We start from the raw sequence: 12,027 nt of genomic DNA, 5'->3' as shown, positions 1-12,027 counted from the left end.
AACGTTTACGGACGTTTCTCCAGCAGGATCTCGTTGAAGCCTGTGACGTCGCTCTTTACGTCTGGCTGCCTGTCAGCGTAGAGAAGCGGAGATCGTTGATAGTGCAGCTTTACAGATCCCTGAGGAGAAACGCAATCATTAAAAACCACAGAGTGATTGATGACTTCTATCGGTCTGAAACAGAACTTGCGTGGCCGTGTGCCCTCCCCACCTTGGGTTGAGCGCGTATGGAGGCGAGCCCCCGGGTGTACTGGTTGGTCTCCACCTTATACGCTCCTCTCCTGGAGGGCAGGCTGAGGGACGCCATCACAGACATCATCTTCTGCAGGCCGGTGGCGGTCAGCGACACGGTGACGGACGGGGCCGAGGCCAGGGCCGAGGCGAGGGCCAGGCCCATCGGCCACCCTCGCACCGTGACGGGCTCCTCCATGCTGGAGAGCTGCACTGAGCCTCGCTCCCTCAGAACAGGGTTCAACGCTGGCACGCTCTCCTCCGCAAGGTCCTGAGCATCATCCAGCTCGTCTTCAGCCAGGGACTTTAATAATGTCTGGAACAAAATGCATCAATTCTCATCTCGCTCAATCCACATTTAAACATCAGACATGGAAGCTCCAGCATGTGCTCGTCCGAATCTCACCCTCCATTTCCGCCAAGTGCCCTGGATGACAGCAGCCGCTCTGTTCCACCTCTGGACCTCCCTCCTGACCAGCCAGGACCGCACAGCTGCAGGAAGCGTAAAACACGTCAACATCCAACAAACACGTTCATTCTCAATCTCTTCAATCTGTGCCGCGAGACGTTTACAGACTCCCGTTAAAAAGGAAACCCCAGAAGGGTATTTGTGACTAACGGATAATCCGATGAGCTTCGGTGTTTGGTAGCACCGGAAGGCATAAACGACTGTGTACAGACTACAGACCCCCCCCCACCGACCAGACAGTGAGGTCAAACCCAGCGGTATTATGAGTTTACCTGCTTGGATAAGGGTGACAGCCCGCCGGCGGGCGTGGCATGTGCGGCGCTGGTGCCGCCGCCAGCAGCACTGAATGCAGAAGGCACACCGGGACAGGATCCTCTTCCTCCGATCCTCCAGCAGATCGAGCTGCGAGAGGAGCCGCCAAGTTAAAGAACCACATCAATCCTTAACAGACAGGCAACATTTGCCAAACACTCCATAATTGCGTATAAATGACCGACCATTGATTGGGTGAGAAAAACCTTAGTCCTTCCACAGTGCACCCGTGGATGATGCTTTTCACTTTCAAGGTCGTGCGAGCGCGCAAACGTCTCGTTGCACGACACGACACCGAGGAGTTTCTGCACGCCGCGGCGCTCCGCCTCCACATCTGGGACAGAGAGGCAGACGTCAACCGAGCACGGGCCGCGCGGCTTTAAAACGCAGCATTTCCTTTGATGGTTGACTCTCCAGGGGGGTCAGCCCATGAGCAACGACACCCATCCCACTCAACAGTGCGGCCTTGGTATGAATATGATGTCAATGCGTCTTTCAAACGACAATATTTGGGAGGATTCAGGGGTTGTGAGCAACATTAAAGCAACAAGGCTAGCTCAAGCTCTGCCATCCTGTATCTGGGCGCAGCAGCGATTTGCAAATGCTTACGCTGAAATGCTCACATTTTGCTAATTAGTAATGAGGTGCAGACAAGATGAAGATGAGACAAATGGAAAATAGCATTCGTTTTGCAGTAGGTATGAGAGAAGAGAACGGAGGGGATGATTGAAGCAAGCAGGTTCCATCCATCCGTGCATTGAGGGAGTTTACAGAGCATTCCGATTTGGACCAACGGCGCTGGAGAGACACCATCGACCGTATCAATAGAGCAGTCAGTTAAAGTAAATGGGAGTCCACACATTCTACATATGAAACAGCATGCGAAGCAAGCCCAGAGAGCCAGAGCCTCAGAGGAGCATGCGTTTACCTGGAAAGTTCATAAGAAGTTGCTAATTATGTTAGAAAGTCCAGATTTTAGAGGCCCCGAGTGCAGCGGCGGAGACCTGACGATCAAATTTACTGGCAGGGGATAATGGAGGAGAAGAAGGATTAACCAGCAAACCTGAAGAGAGGAAATCGTTTTATAAATCACAATATAAACTGCGCCTACCAGGAAAGCGATTCCCTGAAATGATTCCCTCTGCGTATTTTGCTATCAGTCCATAACGTTGCATGAAGCCTTGGAAAGGGATTCTGTAAAAACACAAGCCACAAGTCAAAAAAGAAAACGAAGCCACGCATGGATATTAGACTAAATGAAGGAACGACGGATTCACCTTATCGGGAAACCAGCGGCACTAATCCGAATAGTCTCCACAATCCCGCAGGCCTCCAGCTGCAGCATGACCTGACGGCAGAGAGGACGTTCAAAACTGTCCCGTCAAAAGCGCTGCAGGCCAGCGTGAACGGAAGCAAGTGCAGGGGAAGAACACCTACCGCCTCCTTGTGGAAGGTCAGCGGCTTGCATTCAGGGTTGGGTTTGATGCAGCGAGTGTAGTGAGGAGTTGAGGTGTGCAGGATCCTCATGAGGCTCTCCAGAGAGTTCTAGAATCAGACATGAGCATTGACTCCTCAACCCTCCCCGGGAGGGAAGTCTGCAGGCGAGCCGTCGCCGTCGCCGAACTCGTTTCATGCCTTACGAATAAGCAGCAGCGACTAAGACGGCCAAACATGACGATGATCGGCTCTTATTCAAAAATCTGTCCCTGTAAAACGGCCACCTTGAACTTGGAGACCACCGTGACTTTGCTGAGCCCTTTGGAGTTCGGGTTCTCCTTCTCCATGCCGGTGAAGATCTGGTGGAGCAGGAGGTTGCCAGACTTCTGAAGCAGGTCGATGAGCTCCGGCGGCACCGGGTCCTACGAACACGGAGCCCAGTCAGAGATGAGGGGGCTTGTTCTGTGGCTCCTTTTAAATCTTTCCTCACCTTGTTTTTCTCCACCATCCCTTGTATCTGGTAGTTGACTTTGCCGGCATAATGTTTCACGGTGAAGTGCGGCTCCCGGCTAAACTTGTCCCAGCTGATGTCGGCGTTATCGCAGAGCTCCTTTTCCAGGCGGACCCTGAAAGTCCTCGCGTCCGAGGCTCGATTGAGCCGAGTCTCCTGTGAGGACGGACACGCAAGAGGTCATAAGCATCCGCCTGCTGACAATGCATGCATTTAACGCTAAATCGATGCAAGCGTTAGCAATGCAGTCAGAATAACAAGGCGCTTCAATGTGCAAAGAAAACGTTTTAAAAGATCATATTTGCCTCATCAAGAAGAGCAAACACGCTGATGGGGCTTCCCTCGATGAGATCCAAACAGCGCTGGTTGTCTCGGTATTTGACGAAGGACCACCGCAACCCCTCCGACACGTACTCCTCCTGGGAGAAGCCGAAAGGGAAAGAAACGCGAGGTTCGTTCCTCGGAAAACAGCGAGTTCTGCTCGTCGTCCCCGGAGGAGCCGTTACCCACCTGCTGCGCTCGGAGATAGTGAGCCACAAAGTGCTGCTGCAGCTTCTCGTTGGCGTAGTTGATGCACAGCTGCTCCAAGTTATTACTGCGGAAGCACTCGAAGCCGTACACGTCTAAAACGCCTGGCGAGCACAGAGGAGAGGTGTGTGTGTGTGTGTGTGCGCGTGTGTGTCTCAAGAGTGAGGCAGGAATGATGGAAACGAGGCAGGGACGCTCTTACCTATGAAGTTGCACCAAGCGGATTCGTCTGCACGTATGCTGTCGTTGATGAACGTAACCAGCCATTCAAACAGCCTGTAAATCAGCGACACGCCATGAACACACAGACACGGCCCCCCCTCGGCGATTGTGGTAAAAGGAGTTCTCATCATTTGACGATCAGCTCCTCGTCTCACCGGGCGTAGATGACCTTGGCCAGACAGTCTCTCCTCGTGCTGCACTCTGAAAGTGAACACGGCTTTAGCACGCTCTGCTTGCCCGCCTTTAGCGTCCTGACCCTTAAACATGTCTGGAGCTCCTCAGGAGGAACGCAGAGCAGTTCAGCAGCGCTTTGCAAGGAGCCTGAAAGACGGGCAAGAGGACAGGAATGGCACCTCGCCCGTAAACGGCACGCTTGTGTTAGCCTACGTAAAGCCAGCTTTAAGCGCTTGGTGACTGCGTGCGACAACAAAACCGTGTTACCTTTGGACTGTTCATCAGGGTTACATGGTTGGGATTCATCGGAGGAAGAGGTGAAACTCACATTTCCCAACTGCAGAATCCCTGCCAATGTCTGAAGTGTTTTGAAACAGAAATGAAAAGCTATGTTCACAAAAAAAAAGGAGTAAACTTCATGTTTATGTCGCATTAACTGCACTCATTAAGCATTTGTAAGCAGTAAACATATTCAAAAAACACACAGAAATAAAGTTGTGAGCAGATTACAAGTTTATCGGAGCATTTATAATAACTCTTCCTCCTGAAAAGTGACGAAAGCTCACCCTGAATATTTGCTTCCGTCTTCCCACATCGATGCCCAGATGAAGCATCGCCTCGAGCGTCGCTTCAAAACAATCCTCTGTAAACGAGTAGCAGTGACACGAAGAATCAAACAATACTGAAAATGTAAAAAAAAGACAAAATACATGTGAAAAAATTAGACCAACCTTCAATTGCTTCCTCAGAATTTGGCAGCCATGCGAAATATTGGCCGAGCGGTATGTTCCACTCTTTCCTCTGCGCGTCTGTGGCCCCTTTCATCATCTGAAAAGCGACACGCTCTCAGAGTTCATACGTTTCATGTTAAACTAAAATATTAGCTCTTTAGCGCCGTCCTCTTAACTCACCTGGTAGAAGATGTGGAAGTTCCTCTCATTAGCTGGCTGGCAGGCCACCCTGGTCTTCTCCAGCAGGTAGGTCTGCAGAGACGCCCCCACCAACAGGTGACACCTTCAGTCAACAACAACAACAACAACACCGCCCAAATATTAGAGCCCGTCGGAACGTGGGTTTAACATCCGTCCGCACCAATTCAGCATTGCTGGGCCTCACTGAAGGATCGCTCCTGAGCCGACGTTCCCCCCAAACACGACTGTCTTAACGGGGCAACGACAGCCAATCAGCACCGAGAGTCGAGTGATGATAAGGTTTCTTACCTCATCGCTCACTGTTCAAATTGACTTTAAAACGTACATTTGATCAAAAGTTACAACTAATAATAATAATAATAATAACACATTTTATTTATATAGCGCTTTTCTAGACACTCAAAGTCGCTTTACAGAAAGTACATAAGATAAAAACAGCAAATCAATACAGACAATAAAATAGGAACATGAGAATAAATTAGATAAAATATCAAATTGAAAATTAGACATTAAAAGCAATGTTGAACAGATGGGTTTTTAGTTCTTTCTTGAAGGTGATAAGATCAGAGCAGGCTTGTAGTGGTTGGGGCAGCGATGGAGAAGGCTCTGCCTCCCCAGGTTAGGAGCTTGGTCCTGCTCCAAATTTTCAGTAAATTATATGAGCTCTTTAAAAAAAAAAATTGTGGGATAAATTTTGTAAAACAGTCAACAACAAATTCTTAATTATTGCAAATTTGGTAAAGGAGATCCATTAAATGATTTATTTCTGTATTTTTGATTATCCCACTCAATCACATATTTATTTTGCACACAGAGAGCGTCACAATAATAAATAAATGAATAAGCATCTCGCTTCATTTTGCACACCAGGCTCGGCTGCTGCTACCTGTCGAGCTGCAGCTGGATGTACTTCCCAAAGCGACTGCTGTTGTTGTTCCGCAGCGTGCGAGCGTTGCCTACATGGAGGGGCAAAGCGTTGAACGAGTGACTTTCTAATACGTAAAAATGAGACGCAAGCAAATCGGCTTTCTCACCGAAAGCTTCCATGATGGGGTTGGAGTCAAGCACCCGCCGCTCTACCCTCTCCACCGTGTCCTGACTCTTCATCACCGAGGAAGAGGCCGCCACGGTGGCGTAGTATTTCATCAGGCATCGAGATGTCCATGTCTACGAGAACAAAAGATTTAGTTACCGTTGGTGATGATGATGATGATGATGATTGAAAGCCTTTGACACAGAGACGCGGAGTGGAACGGGAAACATTCTCACATTTCAGAGCAGACATCAGAAAGGTTCTGTTTACTCAAAGCAAGCCTCCGGCGGTGCTAAACAACGACGCATCACTTCCTTCGGTCCGCAGGAGCATTTAGAGCATGAATTAACCCTGTAGCTGCTGAACCAGGCAGCAGATATTTACACCCAGGCTGCCCGTCTCTTCTTATAGTGGGCAAAGAACCCCACAAAAGGAATATTGAACATTCCTTCCCGACACAAAACAAGTTCCGGTTGGCGCTGGTTTACCTTTCCCGCACCGCTCTCACCGCTGACCACCAAGGACTGGTTCACTGGTTCCAGCTGACCCTGCACGTTCCTGTAGGCCTCTTCCGCCACGATGAAGATATGCGGTTTGAACTCCTGTTGTCAAAAAGTACAGACGCACAAAGGCACGTAAAAATGTACACGCAAGTCAGCCGACTAACGGGGCGATGACCGCGACCCCCCCCCATACCTGGGGCCGAGGAGCGCGGTGATACTCCTTCATCACGTCCAGAGAGTAGAGCTCCGGGATTGGCCGGAAGGGGTTGAGAGCCACCAAGGTGCAGCCAGCCTGGGTGTAAAAGACGTTCAATCTGTACCGGGCCTGCAGACATTTCAGCACTGCCAGAGAGGGAACATTAAACAGAACGGATCGACAGGATAAACGGGCATGTGAGGCGCAAAGAACATATCATTTTGACAGATTTGACATTTTAAGATATTGTGCTCCACATCTACAATCGAAAGCAAATATTAAGCTACTGTATTATAAATGTAGAAGAACTTTAAGGATCGTTGCTTGTTGGGAATTATTATGTTCCCTGAAGTAGTGCAAGGAGCGCAGCAATGTTTTTATTTGATCATCGCTGCAGATTTGATCTCAGTGTGGTTCAATAATACACAGCAAATCCTGGAGGTGGAAAACGTGAGTCACACTGGCAGTTTTCTTTTTTTTTTTAAAGACAGGCAGAGTTTGACATTTAAAAGATTATGGCATTCTACCAAGCGTGCACCGCCAGCACACTGTGCCGCCACATTTGTCATGTTTACTTCGTCGCGTAATAAAGTTCTATTTCTACCTGTCGGCGGGGTCACCGGGTTGACTTTGGTCAGGTCGTCGTAAGTGTGGAGCCGGTCTTCATCAGTGAGGAAGGCCTGAATTTCTCCCTCCAGCGAATCATTTATGGGCTGCTGAGGAACGCGGACCCTCTGGTTGAACCTTTTCTCCTTATGAGAAGGGCCAATTATAATTATATGCATAATTAATAGATTTAACAGGGCATTTAACTTTTAATCTACATAAGTATAGGTGGATAATAACAAATAAATCATCATAGCGTTTGTTTTTTTTAATATTCTGTAACACCTGTATAAGAGGCTTTGACCTTGTCTGCAGTCCTTATTGCATAATGCATAATTAAATCACCTCTTGGGTCATGCTACGGCCCCAAATGTACAATTACAGCCTGATTTAATCGATGCATTGTAATGATTTTTTTTTTCTTCATCTGCCACCCAACATTCGGTATTGTTGTTTTTTACCGGTAGTGACCGATGTGGTTAAACTTTTTTTTATTTTTTAAATGACGTTTATATTTAGTAAAATCTAAACAACCATATGGAATCGTAGAGAGGTGGGTGGTGTCCCCCTGTAAACTCACCGGTCTCCCTCCATTCCAAAATCCCTCTCCGACGTTACGTTTGTCCGTAGAACTCATTGATTTTTACAGTAACGTCCGTGTGTGTGTGTTTGAAAACTCCAAATAACGAGTTTGAGATTAACTACAACTAAATTCTACTTCTGACTTGTAGTGACCCGAATCTGTAGTCGCTCCTCATTTTCCATGATTTCAGTGCGAGATTCCGGAAGGGCAACTTCCCGTCCGTCGCTCCTTTCTGTCCGACTGCCTCCCAATCTCCCAAACCACGCACATATTCCCGCCCTCTCTCCCGAAAAGCTTCACCGACTTATTTAAAGATTGACATTTTTAGATTTAAGCTCTTTTACTTAAAATTAATCTTATCTGCGACATTATAATATCCGATCTTTTTTAATTTCACTGGATTAAACAAAAATAGTTTTTTGTTGCGCAAATTTCGACACTAATATTAACCTTTATTTATCCGTTATCTGAGTTAAATACGAATGTATGATTTGTAAAGGTGTATTTAAAGTTAGGGTAACACGAGCTGTATTTTTTTTCTGAATACTTTTATATGTTTAAAATTCATGTTATTCTTTTTGAACTTTTTATTTTTTTATCGGAACAAAACATCATCTGAGACAAGTATGTAAGTAGACATTAATAAGCAAATAATGAACAAAAATAATAAATACATAAAATATATATACATATAAGAAAATAAAGTGTATTACCAATAAGAAAATAAAATTCATGTTAGCTTGACAGTTTCACAATGTCCGAGGTACCGTGAACGCGGCATTGGGCCGAATGCGGAAGTAACTGCATGATCTGTCACGTTTACGGAGCATCATGGTTTCGACTCCTGGTAGCTGAAAATATCGGTGTGTAGGCGGTACATTATATATATGTATATATATATTATAATATACTTTTGCGACACCACAGAGACAACATTTTAATGAATTCCAATTACCAGTAACGTTATTAAGCGCCGTAGTCCAGATCAAACAACTGTGAAGACTCCGGCCGTGTTGATCGCCCCTAAAATTGTGGACCCGGAAGTGAATATCGTTGCTATTTAGTCAACTGAAATAAGGCGTTTTCAGTTGAAAACGTGAAAAAGTATCTGCTGTGTTTTCTGTTCTAGTGTCCGAAGTGCTTAACGTGTTTCCTGTATGTGGTATATATCCATAAGTATTTGCACAGCTTTGTTTCTAGCATGTAGCTGACATTCATTTGTGTATTTGCAGGTCATGTCTCAGAGGGAACTGAAGGAGGCTTTCGTCCGTGATCTGAATGGGACCAGCCTGCTAGAGGTGGCACTGGGCTCTTTCCTGAGCCCGCTCTGCCTCATCGCCAGAGGACTGGTTCTGATTCTCTACTATCAGGCCAACAAGACACATCTGCCACCACTTCCTGTGATTTGTCACCTGCTTTTGGACTTCTCTTTGCTCATTCTTCCTCTTGTCTTGTCATGCACCCTTCTGAGCAGCCACCTCCACGAGGTCGCCGCCATCGCAACGATCGTTTTGGCTTGTCTGCTGTGGTACATCTATCGATTCAGCAGCCGTCCTTCCAGTCGGCGCCCCGCGAACGCCGCAAGCGCCTTCCTTCAAAGTCGCGTTCGATTGCACCGTGTTCCCTTTGTAACTCTCTTCAGAGTTTTTGTCAATGTGAAAACAGCCATCAGCATTCTCGCTGTGGATTTCAGTGTCTTCCCGAGGCGATATGCTAAGACGGAAACCTACGGCACGGGGGTGATGGACTACGGCGTCGGAGCATTTGTCTTTGCAAATGCCCTCGTCTGTCGGGAGGCGAGGAGGAAAAACACCTCGGGATCCAAAATGAAGCGCGTCGCGCAGCAGATCCTGTCTGTCTGGCCGCTGTTTGCTGTCGGTATGGGACGGCTGCTTAGCGTCAAAATGACTGGCTACCATGAGCACGTGACGGAATATGGTGTCCACTGGAATTTCTTCTTCACGCTAGCCATCGTCAGAGTTGCCACTTCTGTGATTTTCACTGTTTTACCCGCCAGTCAATCGTGGATCTTTGCCCTTCTGATAAGTGGAATTTATCAGTTTACTCTGGACACATCTGGGCTGAAGGAATTCATCATCCACAATGATGACAGAGGAAAGGACTTTCTGCACGCTAACAAGGAGGGTATATTTTCCCTAGTGGGCTATGTAGCCATTTATATGGCAGGAGTTCAGGTGGGAGTCTATGTGATGCAACCCCGGTCCCAGGTTAGACAGTGGCTCAGAGCACTTTTTAATCTCCTTTTGGGATGTTTTGTTCTTTACGCCGCTTTGTGCATATGTGAGACGCTTGTGGAGCCCGTGTCACGCCGCTTAGCGAATCTACCTTTTTGCATGTGGAGTGTTGCTCAGTCTTTGTTTTTAATGTCCACCCTCGGATTGGCCGATATGCTCTTACTGTTTTCACAAAGAACATCTGGGTGTCGCGTCGTACCTTCGTCTTGGACTGTGTGCGATAAACAGACAGATTCAGTCTCCGGGGAAAAGCCGGTTGAAATAGAAAGATACTGCTTTATTCAAGCCGTCAGCAGAAATCAGTTGTTGTATTTTTTACTTGCAAATGTCCTGACAGGATTAACCAACTTCTTAATGGATACTATTCATTGCAGTAGTTTAATTTCAGTGTGCGTTTTGCTGTTGTACATGTTCGCGAATTGCACTGTAATGTATGTTTTGCATCTACGTGGAATAACTGTGAAACTCTGGTAATAGAATTACATTTTTAACTGTGTTCTCAAAAAGATTCTTTATTTTATTTTATGAGGGCAAGATTTGAAAATCAGGACACTTCAATGAGTTCGTTTTATAAAATGACCTGTAATTCTGAAGTTGAAATTGTACAAGCTTTGTTCAAATGTAAATTAATAAAAAAATATGTTGTTTAAGATGGTTCTCAGAATCAGTGAGATTCTACTGTACTGTTTTCCCACTTTTAGATTTGGATTGTTGTTTCTTTATTTATTTTGTATTTTTTTTGCTCAGTGCAGCCCTGTTTCAGAAAGTAAGTTTCTCATCCAAACGTCTTTCTCAGATGTCAGTGACTGCCGCAGTGGTTGAAATCTTCGCTTCACTTCACTTTACTTTTATTGATTTGTCCCTCGGAGGTCAATTTGTTTTACAGCATATACACACATTTTCCACAACATTTAAGGGACACGTAAGACACAATTAAGGGACATATAAGGCACAAAGTAGAGCGGCATCGTTGTAAAGGTTTTAAATATTGTACGTCTAGCACAGCGACCAACATATAAGTAAATAAATCATCCAGTAAATAAAGGTCAACAACTGATTTTTTGAATCCGTAAATAAGGTTTTCTGTGTTAAAATTTAAAGATTTTTCCTGACCTCATTCTGAATTCAATCCAGAAGACACACTTTCATATAAGTAAATGGGAAAATCCATATGTTTTATGTCCAGACAGGTGTCCGGATCGCTCTCTAAATTTAATGGGATCTAAATTAGACCAAGGCCCATCATCAATCTCCATCAAGATCCATCCAGTAGTTTTTCCGTAATCCTGCTAACGAACAGACGAACGCATAAAATCCATTAAAAACGCGACATCCTTGTCGGAAGTAAAACTCTCAAATGATTTCCCCATTGCGCCCCCTAGAGGCCGCAGGCGTTGAACGTCAGCGCTGAACGTCTTGAGGTCAAAGCGCTAATAAAGAATCCGCCACCGTAGCAGACCGACTCAGTCGCACTTGTTTATTACTTACGGGGGAATCTTGGGAATAGGTGAGTAAAACAGTATCAATCGCATTCAAATATCCCCGCTAAGATGACAGGAATCTGTTAAGTATTTGTAAGAAGGCCTGATAAAAGTGACAGCAGTTAAGGAAGAGTCACTCAGTCAAACTTCGTCCCTCGAGCTTGCTAACGTTAGCTTCAAAACAACTGATGCTAAACTAGCAAGTTAGCGGGTGTCGACAGGGCGTATCGATAAGTGTCATCACTATTGATACGGCCTGTCGACATTTAAGTATTACATTATTTGTTCGTTAATGTATTTGAAGCGTTTGTGTCCAGTTTTTGTCGGATATTGTGCGTGGAACGCACTGACCGGCTTTTTTTTTAAAATCCCCCCGGCAAATGATATTAGCTAGCTGGCAAGCTTTGCACGCTAACGTGTTTTTGGTTTACACTGCATGTTTGCAGATTCATAGAAGTTAAAAAGAGAAGAAAAAATAATTTCTAAGTTAATAAAATAACATTTTGGTTGTGAAACTTTCAACGTTAGCCTATTATCATTTATCAGTGCTACCG

The 12,027-nt window shown here is 45.9% G+C and overlaps 2 protein-coding genes across 2 annotated transcripts; one reads left to right on the top strand and one right to left on the bottom strand.

Moving 5' to 3' along the window:
• Positions 1–5: 5 nt before the first annotated feature.
• Positions 6–7,791, bottom strand: LOC137900069 (unconventional myosin-XIX). Its single transcript, XM_068744118.1, has 24 exons — positions 7,735–7,791; positions 7,153–7,300; positions 6,546–6,694; positions 6,338–6,451; positions 5,851–5,983; positions 5,703–5,772; positions 4,796–4,898; positions 4,616–4,712; positions 4,451–4,527; positions 4,152–4,242; positions 3,866–4,031; positions 3,691–3,764; positions 3,471–3,592; positions 3,266–3,379; positions 2,940–3,116; positions 2,734–2,871; positions 2,450–2,557; positions 2,290–2,360; positions 2,124–2,206; positions 1,198–1,346; positions 973–1,102; positions 638–723; positions 212–547; positions 6–119 (listed from the first exon to the last, which is right to left on the bottom strand). The coding sequence occupies exons 1-24, from the start codon at positions 7,789–7,791 to the stop codon at positions 6–8; spliced, it is 2,907 nt and encodes a 968-aa protein (XP_068600219.1).
• Positions 7,792–8,972: 1,181 nt separating this feature from the next.
• On the top strand, positions 8,973–10,597 carry pigw (phosphatidylinositol glycan anchor biosynthesis, class W). Its single transcript, XM_068744943.1, has one exon. The coding sequence runs from the start codon at positions 8,973–8,975 to the stop codon at positions 10,464–10,466; it is 1,494 nt and encodes a 497-aa protein (XP_068601044.1). The 3' UTR covers positions 10,467–10,597.
• The last annotated feature ends 1,430 nt before the right edge of the window (positions 10,598–12,027 follow it).

Source organism: Brachionichthys hirsutus, chromosome 10 (genome assembly GCF_040956055.1).
Source record: "Brachionichthys hirsutus isolate HB-005 chromosome 10, CSIRO-AGI_Bhir_v1, whole genome shotgun sequence".
In the NCBI taxonomy this organism is placed as follows: domain Eukaryota; kingdom Metazoa; phylum Chordata; class Actinopteri; order Lophiiformes; family Brachionichthyidae; genus Brachionichthys; species Brachionichthys hirsutus.
Note: the sequence above shows the minus strand (reverse complement) of the source record. Positions and strands in the feature narration are given on the sequence as shown.